This window comes from Fusarium keratoplasticum, chromosome 8 (genome assembly GCF_025433545.1).
Source record: "Fusarium keratoplasticum isolate Fu6.1 chromosome 8, whole genome shotgun sequence".
Lineage (NCBI taxonomy): Eukaryota > Fungi > Ascomycota > Sordariomycetes > Hypocreales > Nectriaceae > Fusarium > Fusarium keratoplasticum.
The window spans coordinates 3,184,601-3,211,889 of record NC_070536.1 but is presented as its reverse complement, the minus strand read 5'-3'; the positions used below and the strand labels follow the sequence as shown (position 1 = coordinate 3,211,889).

At 51.9% G+C, this 27,289-nt stretch overlaps 9 protein-coding genes and 2 pseudogenes across 11 annotated transcripts, besides 2 other annotated features; 7 read left to right on the top strand and 4 right to left on the bottom strand.

The window, feature by feature from the left end:
* Positions 1-1,013: 1,013 nt before the first annotated feature.
* NCS57_01080300 (Cupin type-1 domain-containing protein) lies at positions 1,014-1,829 on the bottom strand (the record flags this gene model as incomplete). Its single annotated transcript, XM_053060535.1, has 3 exons — positions 1,014-1,441; positions 1,495-1,646; positions 1,702-1,829. 3 exons carry the CDS (start codon positions 1,827-1,829, stop codon positions 1,014-1,016), a joined length of 708 nt encoding a protein of 235 aa, XP_052910929.1.
* A 1,199-nt stretch (positions 1,830-3,028) lies between these two features.
* Positions 3,029-4,523, top strand: NCS57_01080200 (AB hydrolase-1 domain-containing protein; the record flags this gene model as incomplete). Its single annotated transcript, XM_053060534.1, has 2 exons — positions 3,029-3,748; positions 3,801-4,523. The coding sequence occupies 2 exons, from the start codon at positions 3,029-3,031 to the stop codon at positions 4,521-4,523; spliced, it is 1,443 nt and encodes a 480-aa protein (XP_052910928.1).
* Positions 4,524-4,659: 136 nt separating this feature from the next.
* Positions 4,660-8,823, bottom strand: NCS57_01080100 (annotated as a pseudogene). The gene is made up of 10 exons: positions 7,873-8,823; positions 6,956-7,092; positions 6,802-6,905; positions 6,727-6,745; positions 6,550-6,671; positions 5,948-6,498; positions 5,627-5,900; positions 5,406-5,581; positions 5,156-5,339; positions 4,660-5,105 (listed from the first exon to the last, which is right to left on the bottom strand).
* Positions 4,660-8,823: a sequence feature.
* A 665-nt stretch (positions 8,824-9,488) lies between these two features.
* Positions 9,489-10,463, top strand: NCS57_01080000 (G domain-containing protein; the record flags this gene model as incomplete). Its single annotated transcript, XM_053060533.1, has 1 exon — positions 9,489-10,463. One exon carries the CDS (start codon positions 9,489-9,491, stop codon positions 10,461-10,463), a length of 975 nt encoding a protein of 324 aa, XP_052910927.1.
* A 33-nt stretch (positions 10,464-10,496) lies between these two features.
* NCS57_01079900 (uncharacterized protein) lies at positions 10,497-13,394 on the top strand (the record flags this gene model as incomplete). Its single annotated transcript, XM_053060532.1, has 1 exon — positions 10,497-13,394. The coding sequence occupies one exon, from the start codon at positions 10,497-10,499 to the stop codon at positions 13,392-13,394; it is 2,898 nt and encodes a 965-aa protein (XP_052910926.1).
* A 179-nt stretch (positions 13,395-13,573) lies between these two features.
* On the bottom strand, positions 13,574-15,124 carry NCS57_01079800 (uncharacterized protein; the record flags this gene model as incomplete). Its single annotated transcript, XM_053060531.1, has 1 exon — positions 13,574-15,124. One exon carries the CDS (start codon positions 15,122-15,124, stop codon positions 13,574-13,576), a length of 1,551 nt encoding a protein of 516 aa, XP_052910925.1.
* A 1,678-nt stretch (positions 15,125-16,802) lies between these two features.
* NCS57_01079700 (uncharacterized protein) lies at positions 16,803-18,652 on the top strand (the record flags this gene model as incomplete). The annotated part of the gene is made up of 2 exons (XM_053060530.1): positions 16,803-17,336; positions 17,384-18,652. The coding sequence occupies 2 exons, from the start codon at positions 16,803-16,805 to the stop codon at positions 18,650-18,652; spliced, it is 1,803 nt and encodes a 600-aa protein (XP_052910924.1).
* Positions 18,653-20,027: 1,375 nt separating this feature from the next.
* Positions 20,028-20,909, top strand: NCS57_01079600 (Carbonic anhydrase; the record flags this gene model as incomplete). Its single annotated transcript, XM_053060529.1, has 1 exon — positions 20,028-20,909. The coding sequence occupies one exon, from the start codon at positions 20,028-20,030 to the stop codon at positions 20,907-20,909; it is 882 nt and encodes a 293-aa protein (XP_052910923.1).
* A 2,385-nt stretch (positions 20,910-23,294) lies between these two features.
* NCS57_01079500 (uncharacterized protein) lies at positions 23,295-24,212 on the top strand (the record flags this gene model as incomplete). The annotated part of the gene is made up of 2 exons (XM_053060528.1): positions 23,295-23,450; positions 23,526-24,212. 2 exons carry the CDS (start codon positions 23,295-23,297, stop codon positions 24,210-24,212), a joined length of 843 nt encoding a protein of 280 aa, XP_052910922.1.
* A 453-nt stretch (positions 24,213-24,665) lies between these two features.
* On the top strand, positions 24,666-25,880 carry NCS57_01079400 (uncharacterized protein; the record flags this gene model as incomplete). Its single annotated transcript, XM_053060527.1, has 2 exons — positions 24,666-25,048; positions 25,094-25,880. 2 exons carry the CDS (start codon positions 24,666-24,668, stop codon positions 25,878-25,880), a joined length of 1,170 nt encoding a protein of 389 aa, XP_052910921.1.
* Positions 25,881-26,017: 137 nt separating this feature from the next.
* Positions 26,018-27,093, bottom strand: NCS57_01079300 (annotated as a pseudogene). Its single transcript has 3 exons — positions 26,820-27,093; positions 26,275-26,724; positions 26,018-26,223 (listed from the first exon to the last, which is right to left on the bottom strand).
* Positions 26,018-27,093: a sequence feature.
* Positions 27,094-27,289: the final 196 nt, after the last annotated feature.

Genomic DNA, 27,289 nt, shown 5'->3' with positions numbered 1-27,289 from the left:
ATGGACGCATATAACTCCTCGATCCATCGGGAATTTGGACAAAGTAGTCAGCCAGCCAACCTTGGTTGACCAGCGTCCACTTGACGTCGGACTGTGCTGCCAGTGTCTTGCGAAAAGTCTGTCTTGCGCGCTGAATCCCACGAGGCAAGATTGGAAAATCTCTGAGGTTTCCTAAGAACTCGCTTGGAATGAAGCGCTTGCATGATTTGGATTCTTTGCAAGCTTCGAGCAGGGCTTCATGCAGCGAGGTGAAAGCGCTGGGGTCATCTGTGTGCAAGGTCGAGACGAGAACAGTCGCGCTGACACGATCGAGGATCGACACTATCGCATCTTTCGAGTATTCATCCAACTTATTCAAGGGAACATCGAGGCTCCTGAAGAACTCAGGATCGGATCGAGAAATAATAATGACATCGTGCGTCTTATCTTGGACGAATTCCTCGGCGAGGTATTGGGCAATGTTGCCCGAGCCAGCAACGACGACAACCTGTTTAGTTTCAGCCATCTTGGGGAAGATAGGAGGTCAAATCAAGCAAGTAGAGATATCCAACAGTCGACTTCAAGGTTGATAGATGGTGAAGATGTCTTTCAATCCCCAAGATGCATGGAAAGGCATTATCGGGTACTGATCCGGGCTGCGGGGACTCGGCTCATTACCCGAGCCTCTCACACCACTCCCTTATCTCGAATTATGGCCAAGCCGCTGTCGGGAAAATGTGCCGTAGCCTGATTCGACCCATGCCAACTCTTCTTTACCACAAAGGATCATTGCTGAGGAAGTCGAGAAATTTCTAGCAGTCAAGAGCGTATATTCAAGAGCCCAACAAGGCAATGTTATCCAGCTCCGTCTTCAGTCTCTATCTCTGCTACTGTGAACCGTTCCCTAGTAAATGTCTGCTGAAAGTCTAAAAGAAGCTCTGTCGCATTCCAACTGAGCCCGTGAAGTAAGCCCCGGTGAAGTTGATTCACCACAAAGCCTATCCATCATGAGCTAGAGAAACCTCGATGACAATCTAAACCTGTCGCTTCGTCTTGCCACACTTGGCAAGACACTCCTCAACCTTAAAGGTGATAGTCTTGGGGATAGCATCCCGAACCTTGTCAATATCCTCGCCAGCAATGCTCTGACCAAAAGTGTTGGCAATAGTCTCGTTCTTGAGAGCAAACAGGTTGTTGGCGATCAAGCTAGCGCCCATGTCCTCAGAGGAGAAAGTGGTGACGACAACCGCAGGCTCGCAGTCGGGGTTCATCTGGGTGTGGAAGGAACCTTGATAGAAGACGGTCATCATCTTGGGGCCGATCTCGTTGCGAATGACGCGCTGGTTGCCCTCAGCGTCGGTGACGCCGGATTCGGGGACCATCTCGGTGTAGATGCGACCGGAGATGACGGCCTGGAGTTCGGCGGCTCGGGGGTGGATGTGGACAACGGCCATGGAGCAAGCTATCAAAGATGGTCAGTAATATTCCCAAGAGAAAATAGTTGAGGAGTCATACGCTCAAACTCGCCGACGGTAAAGGTCTGGCCAGTACCAACAAGGGCAGGGAAGGTCACAGCGTTGGCGACACCAGCAGCAAGACCGTCCTGCTTGTTGAAGTCAAAGACAAAGTCCTTGTCATCGGGGAGAAGCTTGAATCGGTCGATCTCACTAATATCTATCAGCCCTGCTCCAAATATTCATCATAAAAGCCTCAAAGACTCACGTATCAGCCAGTCGCAGCTTCTGCGTAATGGTAAGCTCGGGAGTAGCACGCTCCTCAACGTTGTGAGGGGCGGCAGCCACAAGAGCGGGCCAGGCCAGAATAGCGCCGATGATGGACTTGGAAAGCATCTTGAAGGGTGGAAGAGAGTTGAAGGTTGAAGGTTGAAAGGTGTCGAGTTTGTGAGGAAGCGGTAGTGAGTGAATGTTGAGAGTGTTGGTTGTGTTGATGAAGTTCTTCCCCAACGGTGGCATCAACAGCCTTTATACTTCAAGACTCGCTACTTTACAATGAAGATCAACATTTCTAAAGAATCTTTGAATACCAATGACACCTTGGAGTGGTTCCCGCCTAGCCAAGCCCCCGCGATACGCCGGCCGGGGTACTAAGCCTCAGTCAGCCCTACGCGGCCCTCGAGTGGCACACACTCCTGAACAGAGTTGCATACGCCGGAGATTATCACTGTGGATCTGCGGGAGGGAAGAAGCATCTCGGTGAGGCTTGGGCTTACGAAACATATCGTGGGCTGTGGGGAGGTCTTGATTCGCCCTGAGAAATTCCAAATCATCAACCAGGGAGTATCGTTGTATTCACTTTGTAAGCTGAATTCGAGTCTGGGCTGAATCTGCCCTATTCTTCGCTGCCTGCCAATATCGTAGGTATTTTGTGCCAGCTTCCAGATGAGGTCTCTTCGGCATCAGGAGTTCAACCGCCGGCATTCATATTAGGGCCAGATTCAACGATCGAATAGCATAGTACTAAGAAAACGGCCCCCAAGATTGCATCTAATCCCCCGTGATGTTATTGTTCGAGAAGTCTTCTATCCAGGGCCTCGCATCAAGGTGTGCGAGCCTTCGTATGACTTCACGGCCCGAGCCGATCTTTTTCGGCGTATTCTCATCCGCCCAAAAAGAAGCTTGATTTTTACCAACAGCAAGTCCCCATAGTAATCGGCTTGGCATAAGCACTTGAATGCGGCGTCGGGGTGGAGAAGAGAGCGTATATAAGCCCCTGGCGTATTCGTTGGTTTGGCGCGTATTGGCGTATTCTGGCGTATTCAGCTCGGACCGTCGCTGAACTCCATCAACTCCGGAATACCTTCATGTTCGGAGTTAGAGATGGATCATGAGAGTCATGCTGGGCAATTTGGAATTGACTGTTAGAATGCAACTCTGCGACTTGTTGCTGATGTCTGGATTGCCTCATCTACGTATAGGAAATGGAATACTAGGTAGGGGAACCATGAATAGAAATTGTATAAAAATCGGCCTCGTCGCGGATCAAAATCACAGTTTCTCGTCATCAACAGCATCTTCAAAGTCAAGTCATCATGGTTCTCCCAGTTCTCAAAAAAGCCGCCCTCCTGGTGGCTGTAGCTGCCTCCAGCGTCATCGCAGAGAATCATTTCCCCGACTCAACAACCTGCGACGAAAAATGCCAGAACACGACTTTCAACGCTGCCCAATGGATCTCGGAGCAGCAGTCTGATCCAACCTTTGAATTCTACAAGGCCCCCTCCAAGGTCTCAGCCGATCTTGGCCCTGGTGTTGTTCTTGAGGCCGAGGAGGTCACGGATCTCACCAACTATCTCGTTCCCAGTGGCTTGACCATGTCTAGAGTCATCTACACCACCGAAGATATCAATGGCAAAATTGTTCCGGCTTCTGCCTATGTTCTATGGCCTTACAGCCCCTACTCTGCAAACCCCAACTTGAAGAAGCAGCCCATGCCCATGGTGGCCTGGGCCCACGGCACCACAGGCACCTTCAAACCGTGTGCGCCCAGCAGCTACCGAGCACTTCAATATCACTTTCAGGCTCCCTTTGCTTTAGCACTCCAAGGAATTGCTGTTGTAGCTCCGGACTATGCTGGTCTGGGCGTCTCTGAGCTGCCCAATGGAGACACTATCCCCCATCCTTGGGTAGCCGCTCCGGCTCACGCCAATGATCTTGCCAATGCTGTTACGGCAGCTCGATCAGCATTTTCTGACTTGTTGGACCCTAAGGGACCTTTTGTTGCGATGGGACACTCTCAGGGTGGTGGCGCTGCTGTATGTGACCCTGAATATCTTTAAGCCACAGATACTGACTCGTAAAATACAGTGGGCATTTGCTGAACGACAAGCCAAGAAGCCTCTCAAGGGCTATCAAGGCACAGTAGCCATCGCCCCAGTCACCAGGATCCTTGAAGACCTCGCCTACTTCGATGACAACGGCATCGTAGCAGCCGTCACCTTCGGCCAAACTGCGCTCATCGACTCCGTCAGCAAAATTTACCCCGAGTACAACTACACCGGGCTGACCCCCAAGTCCTACGATCGCTGGCACAACGTCCTTGCCAAGGTCGACGGCTGCTTTCCTCTCCTTCCTCTGGTCTTTGGTGATCTTAAGCCAGAGGAGGTGGCTCAGCCAAAGTGGTACGAGGACGACATCCCTAAGAAATGGGCCAAGGCAGTCGAAGCTGGACGCAAGCAATTCGCAGGACCGCTCCTTGTCCTGAACGGAGCTAATGACAGCGTCGTCCGTCAAGAAGGTGTCAAAGCGGCCGTCGATGACACCTGCAATCTGATCCAAAAGTCGAGACTCAAGGATAGCATCGAGCACGTCACCTATAATGCCATGGATCACTTCCCTGTTATCCAGGCTAGTCAGATGAAGTGGATGGGATGGATCAAGGATAGGCTTTCTGGCAAGACAGTTGAGAAGAGAGGCTGTACTTCAGAGGTTGTTCCGGGCCTGAGGACGGAGTCTACTGTTCAGACGTCGACCCCAAACTTCTTCCTGTCCTTTTTCGGTCAGGACGAAGCCTGGAAGTACGGCCTTTAATGGCAGCCAGTTTGATCATATGGAAGCCTGCCGAAGCACCTTCCCTTAACCTTGATACTTGTCTCCCGAGCCTCATAGTTATTTTACATTCTATTATTACAAATTTATAACCAACTTTTTACATGGCCATAATGTCTCATAACCGTGCATCATCCGGACTCCCCATGGACACAAGGAAGCTATCAATATCCAAAGAGTTGGCAAGCTCAAGCAGCTGCCCAGGACTCAAGCCAAAGTTCATGGGCGACTCCCCCAAAAAGCCAGTTCCTAACGCACCTTCAGGAGGAGGCATAGGAATGTCTGCTCCATCTTGCGTCGTGTCGAGCCCACCCACAGAAAACGACATGGTCATCCGGCCCTCTTTCATCCGTAGGTGCTCCAACGTATCCTCCAACTGTCTCAACTCTGATCCAATTAACAAGGCTACTGTATTTCCCCGTGAACTTATCTCGTCAAGAACCGCGTAGGCTTTCTGGATCCAATGATTGTAATCTGTTACCAACGATGCGTCGATAGTAGCCGCCATGATGATGGCAATTGTCGAGGTGAACGCCGCATTAAGATCGAATGGCAAGAAATTTTCTGCAGGACGGTCAGATCCGAGAATATTAACGTTATTATAAAGCACGTACCCAGTAGTCCTTGTCCCAGAAGCACTGATAGTATCTTGATAATTCGATACGAAGATTCCAAGCATATCTGAACGAGGCGTCTTACGCTCTCAGACTTTAACCTGTCCAACAATGAAGCATCCGCCTGGCCGAGTCTGGACTGTAGGAACGTATACAACAGTGGTCTTGTTGTTAGCACGATGCACTGCAAGTGAACCCTTGTCAGTATGCATTCAGTGATATCACGGGATCACCGCATGAATTGACTCACCTGATGATATTGAAGATGAAGATGCGCCGAGATTCGCGAAATACCAGACGCACTGTCATTTGCTCCAATCGCGAATGACGTGTTGAGCTGATCAGCAATCTCTGAGAAGCTCCTCAGAACAGATCTCGTCGCGTCCAGATATCGACTGTCAAGCTGCCCTTCGGTTCCATAAACACCTTTGACATGTCAGTAGGCGCCACACAATGAGGTAATAAACATACTCGAGTGGATCTTGGAGAGTATTTTGGAAATCTTCAACTGTATCTCTAGAGTGGCAGTCCTCTGTTTATTCCGGGGACAAACGGGGTAAGGCGTGCTGATGTACTCGTCTGCAACTAACAATGGCACTCCGAGAAGAGATGCCATGTTCCGCTCTAGGATGTAGAGGGTAGACCAGACCAGCCTACATCTTTGGACGTATTTCTCGTCGAGATATTGGCTCTTCATCTCGGTATGTATTCCGGTCTGCAGCGCCATGCTGATAGCCTGGCTAATCTTGAAAATGTCAGCACAGTGCCTTCATATGTGTAGACATGACTTACGACATTGTGTGCAGCGGGACGACAAAAGATACACTGTAGGTACAATGCCGTAGAGCAAAGAACCTGTATCTTTTCGATCGGACAGCAATCCAAGAGAACAAGGTCAGGCATCATCTTCATCGCCTGAACAAAAAGCTCAGATCCAGGAGGACTCGCTGACTTGCTAACCTGCACCACAAACGCCTTTCCAAACGCCAAAAGGATCAGATAATGAACATACCACAGTGGCGACATGGGCTCATTCTCGTCAGAGTTTCCGTGAAACTGCTCAAACTGTCTCATAAACGTGTCCTCGTCGTATAACTGGAACAGTGTGCCGCAGCGAAACTGCACCGAGTTGATGAGATAGAGGGCGAATTCTCGGGCCGGGAGAGTCGAGAAGTCGAATTCCTCTTGAGAACAATTCTCCTTGAGGCCATCCCAACCCAGGTCGTAAACGTGGCCATCGAAGAGGAGGCTGTCTATGGGGAGTGGTTCTCCGGTGAGGGTCTCATGCGCCATGGTCAAGACTCGTCTACCAAAGGCCCAGTTAGACGAAGTGCCCATGAATACTGCATTCAATCCATCAGCAGCGTTTCATATGAATGAGTCAAGACACCCACGCATGTTGCCATGTCGAGCTGGAGCCCAATTTGCCGTGCGCAACGCAAGAGGATTCGTGAGAGGTGCTTCCGTTCCATCGGCGGCTTTGCTGGACTCTGCTATGGTCCCGGAGGTTATTGTCCTGTCAATGTGCATTAGAAATCGTGCCTGCAGAAGTGTCTTCACAGTTGGCTGACTCTTTTGTGCTTTCGCTTGCTGTGCCTGGTCAGCCATCAACCAAGCTCTAGCTGGTACAGACATAGACGACTTACAAGTTTCTAACCTCTCCACTTGTATAGTATTCTCATCTGGAGAGGTAGATTGACTCAGTTGTTTCTCATACGCAGCTAGCTTTGCTTGGAGGCCACTTAGGTATCTACACTATGTCAACACCACCCGAGTCAAGACAGTAGCTTACAGGCCTACCTCCGCGAGATCAGAATCTTTTCCGACTCCCCCTCGAACTGACATGGAAGCCCCCTTCTCCTACAAGGATCGCAGGGGTCGGAGCCAGAGCACTTGATCTTTTGATCTCGACATCGTTTGCAGCTTGAGGGAAATGGCTGTCAGCGCATGTTAGTTGGCACATAGCATGTCGCCTCACGCTTTGCTGGCCCGTTTCCGGTCTCTTTGCCATCCAGATTCGCTTCTAGTCGACATGGTTGATGGATGACTGGAGCTATCAGGCAAGTGGTTCACTGATTGATTGATGCGTGCCTGCTAGAGGTGCGGGGAGAAGAGACTCTCCCCACTCAGTTTGTCATCACCGACCAAAGGAGAAGGTTTCCGCGAGCTGCATCTGACAGATAACGGCTGATAATCACAATTCACGGCATCTGAAACCTCAAGTATTCGTTGTTTTATCGTTGATGTCAATAACTCCTCGAGTAAAAAATACAGAAAAGATATATCAGCCGCCGTCTTCATCACATCTCAGCCCTTCAATGGTTTCTCCAACTGATCAACGCGCTCGTCCCCCACGCCGTTCTAAACCACCACGAAATCGGGATGCCCAGCCACACAAAAACAGTCAAAGCCTTCAGCTTATGACAAACTGGAGATTCGGCCATCTCACAGCAGGATTTAGTATTAATAGCCAGCGCGATACCGTCGCCGAGCGCAAGTAACATGTAGACCGGGATGCCATGCTTTGGGAGCAAAGAGCAGAGGATACCACATGAGACAGAGGATGCTGTAGAATCTCGTGCCGGACCGAACACCGTCGTTCTCATTGGGGAGAATCACCGCGCACAATGCGAGTATTGTCGAGAGGAAAGTACCGTGTGTCAACTGCATACGTGTAAGCTACGAGGCACTGCTAATTGATGCTGAGTTAATCTTACAATTGAGGCGAACCGAAGCCAAAATCTTCTTCTAGAAGAGATGCTCGAGTCACTGGAAGCAGGGCTCACGGGCCTTGATTCGTAGGATATTCTGCCATGTCGATTCTGCCTTGAAGATGACTGCCGAGATGAGAGTGGTCGTGCTGATTGAGATCCTCGTCGAGAAGGCGGCACCTCGAGCGAAATGCCGCGCTCTGCAGTAAGCACTGAAGCTGCGGGAACAATCAGGGTAGATGCTCTCGGGCCTTTCTTCTCCCTCATGACCTTGGGGTTGTGCTCACAAGCAGCGTTGACCTGATCGCCACACGGTGAGTACCAATGGGCAAAGTCGTATAGTCGTGGATTTCCCGTATACCCATCGGCTCGAGAAGCAAGCGCCGTTGCTTCAAGGCCATCGAACTCAGTTGGCTCTCGCTTAAGAATTCCGACGTTCCAGGCGATCCAGTGGTTACTGAACCGACGAATGGGTGAGTCCGGTAGAGTGTAGTCCTGGACATATCTCCATGGTCCGAAAGGTGCAAGGGCACAGTTCTTCATGAACGCCCTTAAGCAGAAATCTTCAAACTCGGGTGCTTCAAGTATCCTAGAAAGAACCCAGGCATGCGCCGTAGAAGAGAGCCAAGGTTCTGTCTGGTAAACATCATCCTCCGGGTCTGGTGGCAGTTCGCGGTCTTGTAGCCAGTCATGAAACAGACGAAAGGTGTCAGAATTCAGGCCGGAGATCACATGGTCGTCCTTTTCTTTCAAAGCAAAGAACCGTGCAAAGTATCCCGAGACGGCGCTCGCTTGGTTCCTGTCTACGTTGAAAGAGCCGCCACCGTTCCCGTCCGGCGATTCGATCCAGACGACGTCTGATGCCATGAAGCTCACGGTCGGTAGGCAAAGAACTGGGAGATAGGTAAGGTATCTCTCGAACCGAAACGAAGCGGAATAGAAGCGGTCGCTTGTTGCACCTATCGCGGAAGGGCTTGCGACGAGATTTGAATGGATACCTCGACACTACTAAGACTCGAATCGAGCCAAGTGGATGAGGCCGCTCGAGTCGTCCAAGAGTGCTTGTTCCCCCTGCGATACTGCCTGTCCCTCAGGGTCAATTTCTTGTTACATTGTTTGATCAAAGTGGACTATTTTACGGTCCTTTCTTCTACTTCGGGTCTCTTAATGGCCTCCGTTCCGGGACACCGCAGGAACCGTCCACTTGCTGGCGCCTGCAAGAAGCCTTTCCATGCTCGAATCGCTTGCCGCGTCCTTATTATGGTTTTTCACCTTGGACAACATCAATTCTGCCGCAAAAGGCGATATCTCGGAGACAAACAAGAGTGAAAGTGCAACCTCACGCAATTGAGAACACGACATTCGCGGGGGTTTCAAACCTCCAGCTCATGCGACACGGCATATCTGCAAGTCTACTAAACCAGTAATCTCCTAGAATAGCTTTGTGTCTATCGAGGGGCAGGCTGGGCTCACTTAGAGTCAGGTCGATCTGCTTAGGGCAAGGAGACTATAAGACGGATAGACATTGACATAGACACCTCAATAATCACCACAAATTGCATCAACAAGTGCTTTCTCAACTCACATACCCTCAGGTTCACTCATTGATCCCAGTGTTCATAATGAATGACCTCGTTCGAGGTGCTTTTGGGCAGCTCGTCCCACTTGGCACACTCTATAATGCCAAATCAGACTCTTTCCTAGACGCCTCCATCTTACGCAACGGACAACCCTTCGATGCAGTGATCGGCCGGAGAATAAATACTTCTGAAATCACTCACAATTCGAGCGCAAGGTATGAGGATCGGATCGAGCCTCTTGGCGTAAGCCAAGACACAGCAGCGAGTATCCTCTCAGGTGCAATCAAGGTTAAGGGATCTTCCGACTACCTTCAAGCCGAGTTCGACTCTACATATTCTCTCCATTGCGCCTACCATTGTACATTCATCACAGTGGCAGACGTATTGGACCTAAGGAGATTCAACCTGAGAGAGCATATGAATCTAATGCCTCTACAGACTCTTGATAGCACACATGTGGTAACCGCCATCACCTGGGGCTTTCGAAACACGTTTGTGATCAATCATGAGTTTCTGGGCGATTCTGAAACACCCCAAGTTGAGCGAGCCTTCTGTCGGGACTTGAGTCGACTCAAATCTTTCACAGAATCCATCGCTGGACACCCTGAGCCCGACTCTCATGGAGCAAGCCCACTGGAGCTTCGACACACCTTCTATCTATACTCCGATGCTACCAGCGAGGGTCTAGAGATGGCTGGACTTAACGAGATGCGGAAGTTTATTCATCTCCGCTTGGCCGACTTGCCAAGAACGAACCGGGGCAGAGGGTTCCCTCTCTCCTACACCCTGCTTCCGATCGACAAGTTACATAGGCATATACCAGGATTCCAAAGCATCGTCGTCACTCCCATACCTTTGCCCATCGAAGACTTTACCGAGTTTATGGGTCACTTTGACGAGTTTGCCAGCCGCAAGAAGCGACTCGGCAACTACTACAAGAGCTTGTTAGAGAAGCGACCATACGTCTCAGAGGAGCACATCCGTGTTGTTCACGTCGCAATCGGTGATTTAAACTAGTGGAAGACGCATCTACAAGAAAGGCTCGTCCCGATGCTGAAGGACATTAGGATGGGTATCACGGACCCCCAGCGTCTCCGCGGACTCTACAACGACATCATACTTGGGGTGGGATGCCCCAGACATATTTCTCCCATGGTCGGCCAAGAGACGGAGAAGCTTCTCTTTCTGACCGAGGCTGTCGCTGCTGGTGCTATATACATCGGCCACGGCGAGTCGCCCCTAGAGAAGGTCAAGACTCCTAGCAATGACCCAGGTTGTTATGCATTTCTTCTCAGCACCGCCACGATCCAGCAGAAGATAACATGGAGTCATCAATGCAGTTCGTTGATGCGCCTGCTGGGTCAATCAACCCAGGACAAACCTATCTATGTCGTCGACTGCGATGCCCCATCTTGTCGTGTACAGTTGCAAGAATCTCTCGTGATAGAAAAGCAGTCCGGGCGTGATCTTGTTACTCAATTGGTTTGGGAACACCCACTCGATCCTCCAACGAACTTTGATCCAGACACTCGAAACGAATGGGATACCAGGCGAAACGAAAAAAGCCCTGTCCCTCCCGATAACGGCCCCAGTTGGCATTTCCCAGCTGCCACAGACACCGGCGAAAATGAAGATGCTCAGGATACTGAGGGTGACGAGGAGGATGAGGATGCCGAAGAACTCGAACCCCCGCCAGAATATTGCTTGGCTCGTTATGCCCCGGGTTCCTTGAAGATTACAGATCGCTCAGACGAGGAAGACGACAAGAAGCCTATGGATCGTCGCTTCATCAGGATCCCCTGCCCTGGAATACGCTGCAATAACAACACCTCGCGCGAATGGAAATGCTTCCAATGCTCTGTGCCCGTCGAGTTTGGCGTGACAGACGACTACATCTACTGCGAATGTGGTCATTGCCTCTACAGCTCCTACGACTTCAAGTGCAATGGCAAGAATCACGGACCAGGCTTCGACAAGTACCCGTCACATACACTACTAGCCATGCTTCGAAGTCTCAAGTCTCTCAAGTCCGACTCGATCAACATCTTGATCCTCGGCGAGACAGACGTCGGAAAGTCGACCTTCATCAACGGCTTCGCCAACTACCTCACCTACAACACCCTAGACGAAGCCAAAGCCGCCAAACAATTGACCGTACTCATTCCCTGCTCCTTCTCAACCCAGATCATGGACAGAGATGATCCCAACGATGAAATCCAAGAATATTCCGTCCGCGCTGGGGGATCAAGAGACGACGAAAGGGACGGCATCAAGGGACAGTCGGCGACCCAACAGACATACGTGTACCCCATCACCATCGGCACGACCACGTACCGCCTCTTTGACACCCCAGGCATTGGCGACACCCGGGGAGCTCAGTATGACAAAGAGAACATGGCCGACATGATGAAGACACTGAGTGACTACGATGTCCTCCACGGTACCCTTATCCTTCTCAAATCCAACAGCCCACGTCTGAACCTGTTGTTCAAATTCTGCATCACAGAACTTCTGACACATCTGCACCGGAGCGCCGTGTCAAATGTTGTCTTTGGGTTCACAAACACTCGCATCTCCAACTACGCACCCGGCGACGCATATGCTCCTCTCAAGAAGCTTCTCGAGGAACGTGGCGATCTCGGCCTTGCTCCCAGAAAGTCAAACATCTACTGCTTCGACTCAGAGAGCTTCCGCTATCTCGCAACGCACTTTTCGAAACTCCCAGTGTCAAATGAAGACGACATGCGCAAGAGCTGGAAGCATTCCAAGGAAGAGTCTCAAAGACTCGTTAAACACTTCCAATCAATAACTCCACACAACGTCAACAGCACACTCAGCATGAACGGCGCCCGTGAAGTGACCCGGCTGATGAGACCCATTTCAGAGATATCGCATCGCATCTCAATCAGTTCGGCCATGGTAGAACAGAACATAAAAGATCTCACAGACATGAAGCTCAAGGGAGACCAACTCCTCGAAAAGCTATACCCCGAGATCATCCAGACCAAGATCAGGAAGCTCAGCAAGCCTCAAACCGTCTGCAACAGCCCCAATTGCATTGAGATCAGAGAAATCGGCAATGGGAATAGTGTCAAAGTCCACAAGAGAGTTTGCCACGCAGAATGTAATCTCACCAATGTCAAGCAAGAAGCCCTCGCCGACCCAGCTCTGCTCAAATGTCGGGTCTTCAAAAGGGGCAAAACGGAAAAGTGCACCAAGTGCTCGTGCCATTGGCAGCAGCACATGCACATCCTCTACGAAGTGTACGAAGTCAAAGAAAGGGTGAGGGACGAAGAAATTAAGCGCATGATCGATAACAATGACGACGAGATTGACGTCCGACAAAAGGCCGCCATAAATGCGACAAAACTGAGGGATGAGTACAGAGACGAGCTCAGGAAGATGCAAGAGGCGAGAGCATGGTTCGTAGTGTTTCTCACAAAGAACGCAATGGCGCCCATCAACGACACGACAGTGGAATACCTCGATATGCTATTCCAGGACGAGCTGACCAATCTCGAGGCTAGCAAGAAGCTGGGACTTCCTGTCGACAAGCAAAAGGAAAAGCTCAAGGCCCTTCGCAAAGACCGACAAGCAAATCTTGAACTCGTCGAGGCCTTCCAGCAGAACAACCACGAATTCCAAGACCAACACCTCACCGAAAAGGGCATACAGGACCTAGTCAAGTCGCTCTACAACCTCAAGCACTTTGGCAAGGATCTCAAAAGTCTAGAGAGCACCATAACATCATCTCACAAGGCTACGTTGCGCGAGCGACCGTTTCGCGTGTCACGGCCTGGAGGAAGGCAAGCTGCCCGCAGCGCGTCTGAGAAGAGGCCAAGCGGGGAGGGGGCTGTGGTTGTACACAGTGGCAAACATAAGAGTAGGCGCAAGAGGGGAGGACAGGGTGGATTGGGAGGTTGGTTGCCGAGCCTTACTCGGAGGTGACGTACAGACAGACATTGGCCAAGAGGCGAGGATGCGGATGCAGACATGATGCTCTGTCAAAGGGTTCAAAGAAGCAGGGGGGCAGACGTGATGCAAGATACTGAATCTACTTTTGTATACTCTATCAAACTAAAAAGAAACGTGTGTGTGACGACAAACATGCAACAGTCCAGCTGTGACTAAAAGAATCTCCAGATGGAGTCGGCCGGCTTGCTGCCCTTGAACCTGCCGTACCACCTCACCGCAGGCCACATGACAAGCATGGCAAACGCCCAGATGCCAAAGTACGCAAACGCATTGTCGATGCCCCTCGTGGAACCAGGGTCCATCTGCGTTGGGATACCTGTATCATGACCAAACAAGGCGACCATGAAGGGTCCAAGGATAAAGATGAAGAATAGGTGGGTGATGTAGAAGAAGAGGGCAGCTCTGCCAAAGTCGAGTAGCAGCGTGAAGCGTTTGGCCACGCTCGTGGGGATACCACCAAAGAAAGCCAATAGGAAGAAGTTGCCGGCAAGAGTAAACGCCCAGAAAGCCACATCCGGGGGATACTTGATGATGTAAAAGAAAGACTGCGCCGACGCGAGATACGGGTTACGATCAGGATACTTGTCGTGCTCAGGCGTCTGCAAACACCCTTCAGAAAGGTTTCCAAAGCGCAACACCCTCGTGAGCACAAACAAGACCAAGAAACCCAACCCGGCAACTAGATTGCAGAGCGCAGCGACACTAGAGTTCCACGTCCTCGTCACATCGATGCGCCCGTACAGCAAGCCCAACACGGCAAACGACACCCAGGCCATGGGGGGAAAGACAGACATGACGCGCTCCGTCTGCGTGATCCAGAACCAGATGCCAAGCAGGGGATTGTGAGACACGGCGGGGCCGTCTGGTCCTTCGCTCGCAGCCACAGAGAGGGGCTGCATCACGTCTGACGCGTGGTCCCTGATTTCGCAGTGTCCGTTTGTTGGAGAAAGCCAGATGTTCCACCAGATAGTAACCAAGCCCAAGATGGCGAGGAGGAAGTTGTGAACGTGCCACGATACCAGGACGCCAAACTCGGAGCCGTCCTGTGCTCTATCACGACGAAGCAGAGGCTCGTCGACCTCGTCTTCCTCTGAAACCTTGTCCGGAAACACGCGCGTAACGGCCCGCGCGAGCAACGGTTCCGTAGTGTCGATCACCAGCCACAGCATCCCGGCGAGAAAGTAATCGATGGCCAACGAGAACAAGACAAAGTTCATAAACCAGACCCTTCCTCCCGAAACTGCCAACCCGAGCAATACGCCGATGAGCGTCAGCACAGCCGTCCGGACGGCAAAGTACTTTGCGATGCGCAGCGTTGACCAGCCCAGTCTCGTACGCGACCGACCAAGATAGACGACTCCAACACCGAGAAGCATAGTAAATCCGGAAGCGCATAGGTGGGTTAAGGTGCGGACGACGTATGCGACAGGTCTATTCCACTCCTTGATCACAACACCATCCATCTCCGTCTCCCGTCCAGTACCGTGCTGCCAGGTATTCAAGGCGAGTGCCATGTGGTCAAGAGCCATGGTGAGCATGAGTAAGCCTCGCAGCAAGTCAGGAGCAAGCGCTCTCGTGCTCTGTTTCGCAGGTTTAGGTATATCGCGGTCCGTCGTGGGAAAAGACCCGTATCCCGCATCGGGTCGTCGCTCGTCGGGGGGTACATCGCGGCGTGAAGCCGAAGCCGTGGTTTCCTGTGTCATGTCGCAAGAAGTCGTATCAATCGATTCACATGGACTCTACGGGTCGTCGGGGACATGAACCAAGATATTCTTCGGGTCGCTCGGGCGATCGGCCAGACTGGGCGCCGAGGAGCCCGGAGGATGCGGAGTTCGGAGCATCACTGACATATTTGCTGAGTAAGGAAGAAGTTGATGGTAAGAATTGATGGAAGGTGATCCACAGATTGCGGACTTAGGAGAGGAAAGCGGACTTTGGTAGGCGAATCGGCGACTTTTGGGGGTGGTTGATGACAGAGGCTGTGTAGGAGAGGCGTCATGCATTTGAAGCAGCATTTCAGTCCTCTAGGCTTCTCTATAGATAGATATTCGATCTAACCTAGTTAGTTTCGAGGATAGCTTCAGGGCAACCAGTTGACAATTCCATCTTGGTGTATTTCCAACATAGACTTCATGTGAATACTCTTTCTCTTGTGCTGGTTGGCCTGCCCCTTGCCGTCACCACTTGGTCCGAGCACGCGACACCATCAGCTTTCCTACCTCTTCTTTCCTCTCACCTTCGTCTGTTCTCTCGCCCCCAAATATCCATCACACCGCTAAAGTCAAAGCAGCTATCCGCAAAAGCCTCATCAACACCAAGTCCCATCTAGCGTGCTGGGGAACAGATACCCGCGTTTCCGCTCTGCCGCTTGCCGGGCTTAACTCAACGCCAGCCAACCCAATCTCGCGGGAACCAGCATACACTCGCATGAGAATTCCCACACGCACACAACAGCCACAGACTTCAATTGGACGATAATCTAGGCTGTACCTTTTAACCCAAGAAGAGGGTGACATGAAGGTGACGCCCGTTTGCTCAACATGACTCACCTCCAAGGATTTTGGTCCAGAACCCAACCCCCTACCCCGCCATTGCAAGGGAGCGTTACAGATCTTTAGGTGAAAAAAGCAATGTCGCGAATCACTTCCCAAAACTCCAGCCATCTCACCCTCCATCCCAGCCTCCATCACATCGCAGGTTGCATCAATAGATTCTGTCACTATTGTCCGTCAGCAAGCGGTGAAATGTGCAGCAAACGCCGTGGACGAGTAGAAGAGTCGCAAACTGCAGCAGCTCGGCTACTACGCTCTTCGCATATGCAGTCGAATCACACTGTTGAGATGCACTCCGTAGATCATCTATGCCAAACAACTGCACTGCACCATAGAATCATCTGTGAAACCGCAAACGAGAGAAAAAGATAGCCAACAGGCAACAAAAGCAACGGCAAGCAACATCCAGAACAAAGAAACCCGCTGCACCGCCTCCTGCTGCCCAATCCCCATCCCTAGTGGCGTGTGCCTCATATTGCTTTTTGCCCAGTCACTCGAGCGATGGCGCTATCGTGTTCCATGTGGAAATTTTATGTTCTTTCACCTGTTGCTGCCGCCAACTCCTATCCTGCAGTTCGCCTCACTTTCTTGATTTCCTGTTCCCCCCTCCTGTTTGACATCATCTGCAGTTTGCCAGACCGCAGCACTGCATTCTAAGACTCTCTCTGTCTCTCCTGAGCTAGCCCCCCTCCATTCAATTCTTTGTCCGAACGACACTGGCTGGTTCCAGTGGGCTCTACTTATATTTTGGCACCCGCCATGTCCGTCGTGGTCGCGTTCGCGCCTCTAAACCCGGCGGACGACCCCGTCCATCTCATCATCACGCAGCATGCCACAACCTTTTGCATATACAACGTCCGGAACCAGCAGAGACGCCGTTGACAGCATCGTCTGTGCAGGCTCAACCAAAATGGCTTCCGAAAGCACCAGGAGCACGCCTGAGCTGCTCCCCACAAAGCCAGCTCTCTCAAAGTCCATCTTGGCTGAGGTCACCAAGGCTCTCGAGGTTGGACATCCCCTCAAGGCCACACACATGTGTGCCCTCTTGGCCGCCTACCCAACACTCAGCAAGGACACAACGATAGTTCATCCCTCTTATTTTGACATGTCACCTTCCTCTACCGACTCAAGGGTCCCTCTCAAACCGCTCCCCTCCAACAAGGTATTCCTGGCGCCCCTTCAGCACTTTGATCCCAACCATTGGTCAGTGGTGAGGATACAACGAGACGTGGCACATAAAACCATCATGAGCCGCCATTACGACCCAATTCCTTCTCCACAACGCCTCCAGGACGTGGAGCGGATGATGAAGCTCTGGGTTAAACTCCATCACCCTGGCTGGGATGTGAGAGTGTCGGGAGTCGTATGTATTCTCTAGTATCCCATTGCAACTTAGCTAACCTGCCAAAGAGCGGTCCCAAGGCTGCTACCTCGGCCCTTAGTGGTCTTTACGCCGTGCTAGGGACTGATGAGTTTCCGGCCACATGCAGTTTCGCTCCGACTTGGAAGCCCAAGTCACCGCAGAGCGCTGTCGTTGCCGCCCTAGAGCGGTACGAGAGAGCCGCTTCGGCTGACAGCGGAGTGAGTATGGACGAGGAGGAGCCAAAAGCCTCTTCAAGCAATCAATCCTCAAAGGGCGGTGCCGCGAAGAAGGGTATCGGCATTGGCACTGCAAAGCGCAGCAAGGGTTCTCTGGTTCGTAAGCTGGGCAAGGAGAGCCCCGCTTCTACACCAAAGAAGGCATCACCTTTGCTATCCGAAAAGAATCTGCCTCCGAAGCCAAAGGTCCCTGGCACTCCCCAATTCGAGCAGAAGCCACAACTCCCGGACACACCAAGATCGAAAGCCCCAAGCACTCCTCTCACCGAACAGAAGTCAACGTTCAACAGCCCGAAGCCGAAACTCCCCGTTACTCCCCAGTCTGAGCTGAGGCAGCTGCCTTCCAACAGCTCAACACTCAACATCCTCACGACCATCAACAACAGCACCAGCACCCTTCCCCCTACGCCATCAGCCAAGAGACCAAGGTCCGGCTCTCTCTCAGAAAATCCCCTAGGGATTTCTGAGGCACCTGTCAAGAAGAGATGTACCCCCGAAAACCGGGATACAGGGGGAGCTATCCAGAGCATCGGTACATTCCTTCAAGTGCTCTCCTTCCCTTCACCTGAGGAGGCCGCGGCCGACATGGAAGGCAGTGACAGAGCCATGATGGCTGTCAAGTCAAAACTACAGGAGGCGCTAGAGGAGCAAAAGGCATGCTCTCTGAAGTACGCAGAAAGGTTCGAGACCTATAGCCAGCACAAAAAGGACTGGGAAGTCTTGTCGCAGAAGATCGCACAGGACACCAAGAGCCTGGAGAACTGGTTCAAGGACATGCCAGCCATGAACACCATGACATCGGAGCAATGCGACCAGATCCACAAAGCCTTCGAGTCGAACCTGAACCAGCACCGCAATACCCTAAAGGAGAAGCAAGCGAAGATGCAGAGTTCCCAGATACTGCTAAAGTCAGCTGAGGATGTATGGGACGCCAACAAGGCCAAGGTGGCCAAGCTGGAGATTTCATTTGCGGAGAAGGAGGCAGAGTATCGGGAGTTTATGAAGCGAAAGGATGTGGCCAAGTTCATCTCGGAGTTTGGGGAGAAATTTGGTGCTCTCAAGACCAAGTGGGAAACTTGAGCTGGATGGTAATGAGACTAATGAATGTGAGATGAGAAGATCTTGAATTAATGTAGGATACGAAAGGGAGAGCGTTTGATCATGTACCTGATGCTCGTTAAGGCTGGCCTTTGAATATTGTTGGATACCCAGGTAGGTAGTTGAATATCAAGACACATTCTCTCTTAAGATGAAATGCAAAGATTCCAAGCTTAGTCAAGCCGTATCAGAGACAGTGATTGAGACGTTATCAGAAGCCATTCAATCATGAAGGCTTGCTATCCCAGGAACTCTCAGGATGAGATCCCAAGGTTGCCAACCTAGATGGTGAGTAGGTTTCAGTCTCGTCCACCCCAATTGGCCTTGGTCAACAAGAGAGTCATCTCTTTACTCTCAGACAGATGAACAGAGTTACCAAGATCTGTCAGTTCGAAAACTAAGGCCCAAACCACGTATTTCAATCAATCTTGGTTCTATTATCAACTCGGACTATCGAGGACACTAACCTCGGCCTAGCAAGAGGCGTTGAAGATGCATCCTTCGTCATGGCGCATCAGCTGCTGGCAGTCCGGTAACCGGGCCTCCGGGATTGGAAATAGAATGGGGGTCCTGGTCCTTGTTTATGGTGCTTCTGCAGCTGCAAGTGCACGAAGGTGGGATTCATGGTGGGATGAAGATGGAGAGGGGTATTTCCTCGGTGGCTGTCAAGTATCTCCGAGGACTCGGTGGGGGGCGCCGAGAAGCATCAATTCTCTCACAATTGCCATTATCAATAAATACTGGCATCTCAATTGAATAGCCGACTAATAATCCACCTCATTCAATCCCTCAATCCCTCAATTGACCTCGTCAACCTCGGACATGTCTCGCGAACTGCCGACGTAACCCCGGCCCAACTCCCCGGTGATGTCACAAAAGAGAAATGATGGACGGCTACGCACGGGCCGGGCTCCGTATCGCAGATCGCTAATCGGCAGAGCCACCGATAAATGGCACCCAACCAAATGAAGCTTGTTGGAAAGCCAGGGAGAGAAAAAACCAAGGCAAAGGACGGGACGCGACGATGGGGGCTCAACAAATTAGTCCAGTCCAGCTTTTGCCCTGAGTAGAATCTCGGCAACTCTCCGCTCTCCTTCTCCGTGGGATCCCGTACTTTTTCTGACTCCATCAAAATCTGCACTCACACCCACCCACGCCCACACACACCACACAGTGAGGTTATAGCGACAGACCTGCCGGTATTACCGCTCAGCAGCCTGTGGGCGACGCGCTCTTTTTTTCACCCTTTGCCAAGCCAGAAAAAGGAACCCTGCAGGAGTGCCTGTGTTCCCGCCTGCCGTTTTTTTACCCCTGGTCGCACTCGCAAGCACGTAGCTGCAACTCAACCAATCCTTGGATGTCGCCAATGATCTCCTCTCGGTTTTCTTCCTTTTCCCTCCTCTCCTCCTCTTCTTCTTCATTCTCACCCTCTGTTTATTCTCGTTCAACTTCTCTTTTCCTCTCATCAGCCAGACGCTCTACCCTCTTCTCCCACCCACGCTTCGCATCATCCAAGTCATCCCCTCCTCCTCCACCACCACAGCTCTCCCGGTCCGACTGGCGCAAGATGGCTGAACAGGACATCACCAAGTACCTCCAGCAGAGCCACGACCGGCTGTTCGACAACAACCGGTCCTGGGCAGAGGCCAAGGCCAAGCACAACCCCGACTTCTTCAAGAACCTCTCGGCCGGCCAGGCTCCCGAGTACCTCTGGATCGGATGCGCCGACTCTCGCATCCCCGCCGAGCAGATCTGCGGCCTCGAGCCTGGCGAGGCATTTATCCACCGCAACATCGCCAACCTCGTCTGCAACACTGACCTCAACGCCATGGGTGTCATCAACTACGCCGTCAAGCACCTCGGCGTCAAGCACATCATTGTCTGCGGCCACTACGGCTGCGGTGGTGTCAAGGCCGCCATGACTCCCAAGGATCTCGGTCTTCTGAACCCCTGGCTGCGAAACATCCGCGACGTCTACCGTCTGCACGAGAAGGAGCTCGACGCCATCGAGGATGAGGCGGCCCGCTACGACCGCCTGGTCGAGCTCAATGTGATTGAGCAGTGCCGCAACGTCATCAAGTCAGCCGACGTCCAGCAGTCGTACGCCCAGAACAAGTACCCCATTGTCCACGGCTGGGTCTTTGGCTTCAAGGACGGTCTGCTCAAGGATCTCAAGATTGACTTTGAGGCGGTGCTGCATGATATCCAGAAGATTTACAACCTCGTCGATAACAAGTAATGGAAGCGTGGCCTGGTGCTATGAGAGAGAAGCGAGATTCCCATGACTGCCTGACGTACCTGAGTGACTGTGTGAAGTGTTTGAGTGACGACATGAGTAACCATGAGACCACATTAAGTGGTTGCGCGTAGATGAGTGTTGCGCTGATCAAGCGTGAGCAAGTGGACACACACTGTGAGAGTTGTCAGAGAGGTGTAACAAGACTGACACTCCTTCCGCACAAGATTGAAGCCATCCAAGACGTTCGTCAAGCTCCCCGGACAAGGACCAGCTGCGAACCGTCGACCATTTAAACACGTCGGTAGCGCTTCCTTAAATGCCTGATATGCAGGGATGATTTCCCTCAGCTCCAGCCCTACGAAGCGACCGTTACAGGGACCACGGCTTGGCCTGGGCCCCTACCCCAGATCCTTTCCGCGGTCTGGGCCTTCAAGGTGTGAGTTGGGAGATGCTAGTGGTGGTGGTGTGTGCGCTGCAGGATGATATCTTTGTGAGATTTGGGCATAATATGATGATTCCACTTCAGAGGAATCACTCATCTCATCCAAGAAGCTTTCTTGACTCCCAACAGTCGAATTCTTCCGTCTTTATTCGATCTTTCCGCCTTGAAAAGTGAACGAGAACGTCACGTCACGTGATAACCCCCAAAGAACACATCCCCACACATCGTACGATTTTCGCATGGCGGGTCCCCACGATGGATGGACATCCACTTGGCGCGCCTTGCAAGCCAGGACCGTTGCTCGTTACGCCAAGCGGTGCTTATTTTGAGTGCCGGCAGATGATCTTGGACCTTGATTGATGGGTTCACTCGTGGTATTGTTCGGGAATCTAATCTGACGTCAGTCTTGGAGATCTCTTGGCCGTTCATCGTGTGGTCTTGTTGTAGCGCCATATCCATGATACGAACGAGTGAATTGTGTAAAAGTGACTTGCACACAGCCTCAACTTCTAACTTCAATCAGGTTTGCCAATACTCATTATGCCGCTAGCAATCTCATGTTCAGTACAGCAAGGTCCATCTTCACATCATCCTGTGTAGTGTTGCTGGCGTCAAGGTTACCCCGGAATAAGAGCCCACCATGATGGCACTGCATGATCTTTGCCTAATCGCTGATCGAACAGGCAGATTCACGCTTCCCTTCGCACGCCACCATCTACAAGCTTATTTACCATGGTGTGAGGGGTCTGGTTAGCAATGCAAGATCATTCCAGATCTTGTCCTCGTGGGTTAGGTGAAGATGAAAGCTGGAGGCCAGGATGGGTGCATTCAAGTAACCTTGATGGCCCAACGCGGAGCGTGCCTGTGGGCTCAAGGTAATTGGGACTAATGATAGCGCAATAATGCCATCTGATTTCATTCTGACCTATTTCAAACGTGTCTGATCACAAAAAATATGACATAGCCTCTTTTGATCTTAAACATGAGTGAAGCGGACTGCCGGTATGGTACCAATAGTGCCGACTCGCCACCTCTCACAGCTGCTTTCGGTCCAAGTCTTTGGCGACCTGGCAGAAATTCCTGGAGTGTAAGCTTCCTTACAAAAACAAGCGGGAGGGCCTCTTTAGATGATCCAGGGCTTTAAAAGACCCAGTAATTGACGATGCTGTCCGCAATAGTAAAGTGGTTGCGTACTTGACTGCTTGCGACATCGCCCACATGAGCTGGCGTACCGTACGAGCTAGGACTTCACAAGACAACGACAGAGGGACCTGACAAAATGAAACAGTGAAGTCAACAGTAATTGGGATTTAACTTTGCTCATATCTAGTAGCGAAACTGCCAACTTCTATTGCTTATCCTGTTGACGCTTCTCCATTATCTCGGTCGCTTTTACCCTACAGCATCCCATCTCGCTGGTTGCCACTGATGAGCACTTTTTGCAGCGCTCCATCCAACAACAAGCATCACGTGAAACACACGTGATACGGTCTGGTGGTCTAGTGGTATGATTCTCGCTTAGGGCAAACCCTACAGCTACAGCTTGCGAGAGGTCCCGGGTTCAATCCCCGGCCAGACCCTTTCTTTTGCTGTCTGAAGCGATTTCTTTTTGCAAGTTTGAAGGGAATGTGGTCAGGCAGCTTGCCGTTGTTGCTGCTCTTCTTGCTCACGTGCCATACATCCATTGAGAGTTCAGCCGCTTGTGGGTCCACTTTTTGATTGGTCACGTGTGTCCGTGTCATGACATGAAGCAATGCCCCTCGCGCGTCATCTGCGTGGGGCCGTATCAAGCTGCCGTCGGGACGTTGCAATGCAAACAAAAACATAAACAGGCGCAAGATCAACGTCAATCTTTCCGTCTCGAAGTTGCTCCTCCCTGCAAACTCCCGGAATATTACTATCCTTCCAATTTATCTTCCCTCCATACTCTCCGCCGCTTCATGATGGATACGATTCTGTCCATCTTCTCCCCGCGCAAACGGGCACCCGAGCCGCCCAAGCCGCTTCCACATCCACGGGGGAGGACATACTCTAGAAAGGACCGTGTCAGGGCCAAACGCGCGCTAGGTCGGATATCAGACTCGGACACTCGCAGCCCGGTATGTTTCACCAGGGCAGAGCTACCCCGGCGCTTGCCTCTTGTTTTGCAGACACTGACTTATTTAAACCGACAGCGCAACCGAACAAGCAACGCTTCTTCCATCACAGCATCACACGACACGACCGGAGAAATCAGTTACCTTCATGAACAAGAAACGACTGTCAAGATGAACACCCCCGGCACCGACACTCGTTCGCCCGTTGAACCCCAACTCTCGCCATCACTGGGATCGTCTCCGAGGGATGATGGGATGGGCCCGCGCAATAAGCGGCTGGTACGAAAGAGTCCCCCTGTATCCGAGAATGAAGACGAGGAAATGGCCGATCCCGAAGACGAAGCGGAACACGACACCGAGGGGGAAGAGCACGACGAAAACGAAGAAGAGGGGGAGGATGACGAGTCCTACTCTTTCAACAAGATCCTCAACCATCGCTGGGTCAAGAACAAGATCCAGCTTCAAATCGATTGGAGTGAACACCCGCAGACCTGGGAGCCCGAGGAGAACATTCATCGGGATGCCCCCGCCGCCCTCTTCGACTACTGGCGCTCCAAGGGCGGACGACCCGACAACCCTAAGAAACCCGGCGTCTACGACATCTTTGCGATCCGAAAGCACTCGAAGAACAAGAAGAAGGTCCTGGTGGAGTGGGTCGGTTACGACGAGAGCGAGCAGACGTGGGAGGATCGGAAGAAGATCGAGAAGGCGGCAAAGGCTCTGGTTGATGATTATTTTGACGGTTTTAAGAAGGGCAGCAAGTGAAAATTGGGCTCGGCAGGCGTTTTTGGCAAGGTTTTGAACGACACGGAACGAAAAGGGATTGAAAATGTTGCAACGCAATGGATGTAATGATCGACGCTTGACGCTGGACGTTGGCTTGGGTTACGCGACATGGACGACGAGGCTGTACTTGGAGTACCTGGAAGAGTTGGTGCACTGTTTGGGTTACTTGATAGTAGTTTTAATGTGCATCTTGTATGTGGCTTTGTTTGTTTTACTTGATGGATGCCTGACCACGAAGCCATGCAGCGGAGCTGAAGAATGCTGACCCGATGCGACCGGGAAATCTTGGCTGGAGGTGGAGGCCACATCGTGTCTTTGACTTTCATTGTTTCCATCTCAACTCTATCAACAACTCTATTCTATCAATGCATGATATAAACGTCGATTTATGAGCTTAATCTGACAATTGATCATCTCGACTCTAACCCCGCAATGCCCTCACCCTCTTCATCCGGCCTATCCGGCCGCATCATCCCAATAATCACCCTCTCAATCCTCTCCATCTTCGCCTTCGACGCCCTCCTCATCCAGCTCGACCGCAACGGCTACTCCGCCCTGCTCAATGAAATCCTCGATGACCCCAACCCGCGCTTCCTCCCAGGCTCTGAGCGGCTTCTGCTCAGACGCTACACCGGCGTGCCTTGGCTGGACCGCGGATTCGCCCTGTCCAACCTCATCTGGGCGAATGTTGTGGATGGATCGAGGCCGGAGCTTTCGCTGTTTGCGTTTTGCTTTGGGGCGCAGTTGCTTCCTTTCTTTTTGGTTGTTATGATTGAGAGCCAGAGGGTCGTTGGCTGGAGTCGTCTTGTCTTCAAGTGAGTTGCATCCTTCAGTGCTTTGTCCTGTACTGACTTTTGCAGCCCTATTATCTGGGGAATGCTGATGCAAGCATTCGGCTTTGGCTTCATCATGCCTCTATTTGCGGTAGTCCACCTCCTATGGACATCAAACGTGACCCGATCTCAGACTGTCTACCTCCGGGATCACACAAGCTTGCACACGGTAGTCCCAGTGTTTCTTCTTGGATACGTGCTCCTTTGTGGACTCCTTGCCTTTCCCTTCCCTGACGACAATCTACGACAATGGCTCAATGTCATCTGGACTTGGTTCCCGTTGCATGTAGTCGTGCTCCAGACGCTCTTTGCTGGCCTTGTCAAGCGGATGAGCATCGGCCAGGACACGTTTACGCCCAAGGTTAAGCTTGATAGAGAGGCTCTTTCGTACGCGTACGGATTTGCCTGGAACGTGGCTGTCATGGGTCAAATGTGCACATACGCCGTGCTCATCGCAGCAAACATATTTCCCAGCGTTTTCCCCCAAGGCGTTGCGAAAAGACTCACACTGGAGAGGGTCTTCATTCCCGACGCACCACACACGTACACACCTATGACGGATACCGGCTCTGCTATGCATAACTTCTTCAACTACGACCTGTACATCGGATCTATTTCTGCTCTCATCTGGGCGGTTCATCTTCTGTTGCAGGTCCGACCGGAGCTTTCGTCGGGAGAGGAGAGGACAAATCTTGCGAGAGGTGTGGCAACGAGCTTCTTGCTTTCTGGTCCTGGAGGAGCGCTTGTTGCGTTGATGCAGCATCGTGATGATGTGGTACTTATCGCTGAGGCCAAGGCAGACAAGTCACAGTGAGGGAATGGTGTGTGTGTTGTTGGCGGCATTGTAGCAAAAGAGCAAACACCCCTCCGTCCATCGAGAAACATTAACATATATCCAACATCTTTTTTTTTTGGCTATCCTAATACATCTCGAGCAGTCTTGTAATATGACTATTTTTTCTCGCCGAGAGGAACATCCATGCCATGACGTCCAACATAGCCCGACACTTCAGCAGGCTTCCATCCATGCTTCTGCAGCAGAGTCTCATCCTTGAGGCGATACACCTCGACCTTGAGAGGACGGCAGCACTTGATCATCTCATCCTCACTGGCCGCTCCGAAGCCCCAAAGCGAGAGATCACCACCAGGGCATGTGCCTGAGTTTATCGTCAGCGTTACGAGTCATTTACTGAATGTTGGAAACTTACTCAGCGCCATCAAGAGATCCTGCTCGGCGAGGAACTCAATGTGGTCACCAGGCTCAGCTGGCGAAGGGTTCATGAAATACCGTCCCTTCTCATCCAGACCTGTAACCTGGAAGATGTTGATAACATCATGCACATCCTGCTCGTTCAGACCATAAGGAAGAACAGCCCGGGTGAGGTTGGAGTGGCACTGGAAGTTGTACTGTCCACCGCTCAGAACAGTGTTGATGTAAGGATCACAGCGCGTGCCAAGCAGATCGTGCACCCGACCTCCGTGCTCATCCTCGCCGTACCAGTCCAGGCTGTCGGTGAGAATAGTGGCCAAGGGCCGCATGTAGGGGAGGTTGGACCACAGACGGTCGTAGGTGGAAACGTGCGAGGCGTGAAGCTGCTTGGTGCGGCTAGCCCAGAAGCGCTCACGAGGGTTATGAAGGTTCCAAAGGTTCAAGTCACCTATTATAAGTCAAGTCATCAGCCAAAGTCCAACACATTCACAAACATACTCTCACATCTCCGCATTCAACCCCACACTCGGCTCGACTGCATACCAACCTGGGGACCCTCTGGCGTGCTGATCTTGACAATCGATCCCGCCGGGGCCTTCCACGCCCTCCCGGACCGGATAGGCAGAACAAACTCCTCAATCAACTCCCTCGGCGCCTCCCGGATGGCAGTGTACGCATCCTTATCAACGGTGAGCACCGACCCGGGAGAGGGGAGGTAAGCCGGGACGGGCTTCTTGATGGGCTTGCGGTTCTTGAGGCGTTCGGCTCCGTTGGAAGACATTTTGACTGATGATGATTCTGACTGAGAAAGATCAGGCTTTGTCTTGTGGTTATAAAGTCTTGAGGTCCTCCACCCCCCCACTTCACCTTTGGCCGTCTGTATCCGATGGCGGAGATGCACCTCCGACCCCGGGGTGGAGAGGACGCTATCGTGGAGGGGTGATTAGCTAACGTGGTGGTATCGCGGGTGGTTGACGTGCTTTGGCGGGGTTGTGAGTGAGGCTATCTCCAGG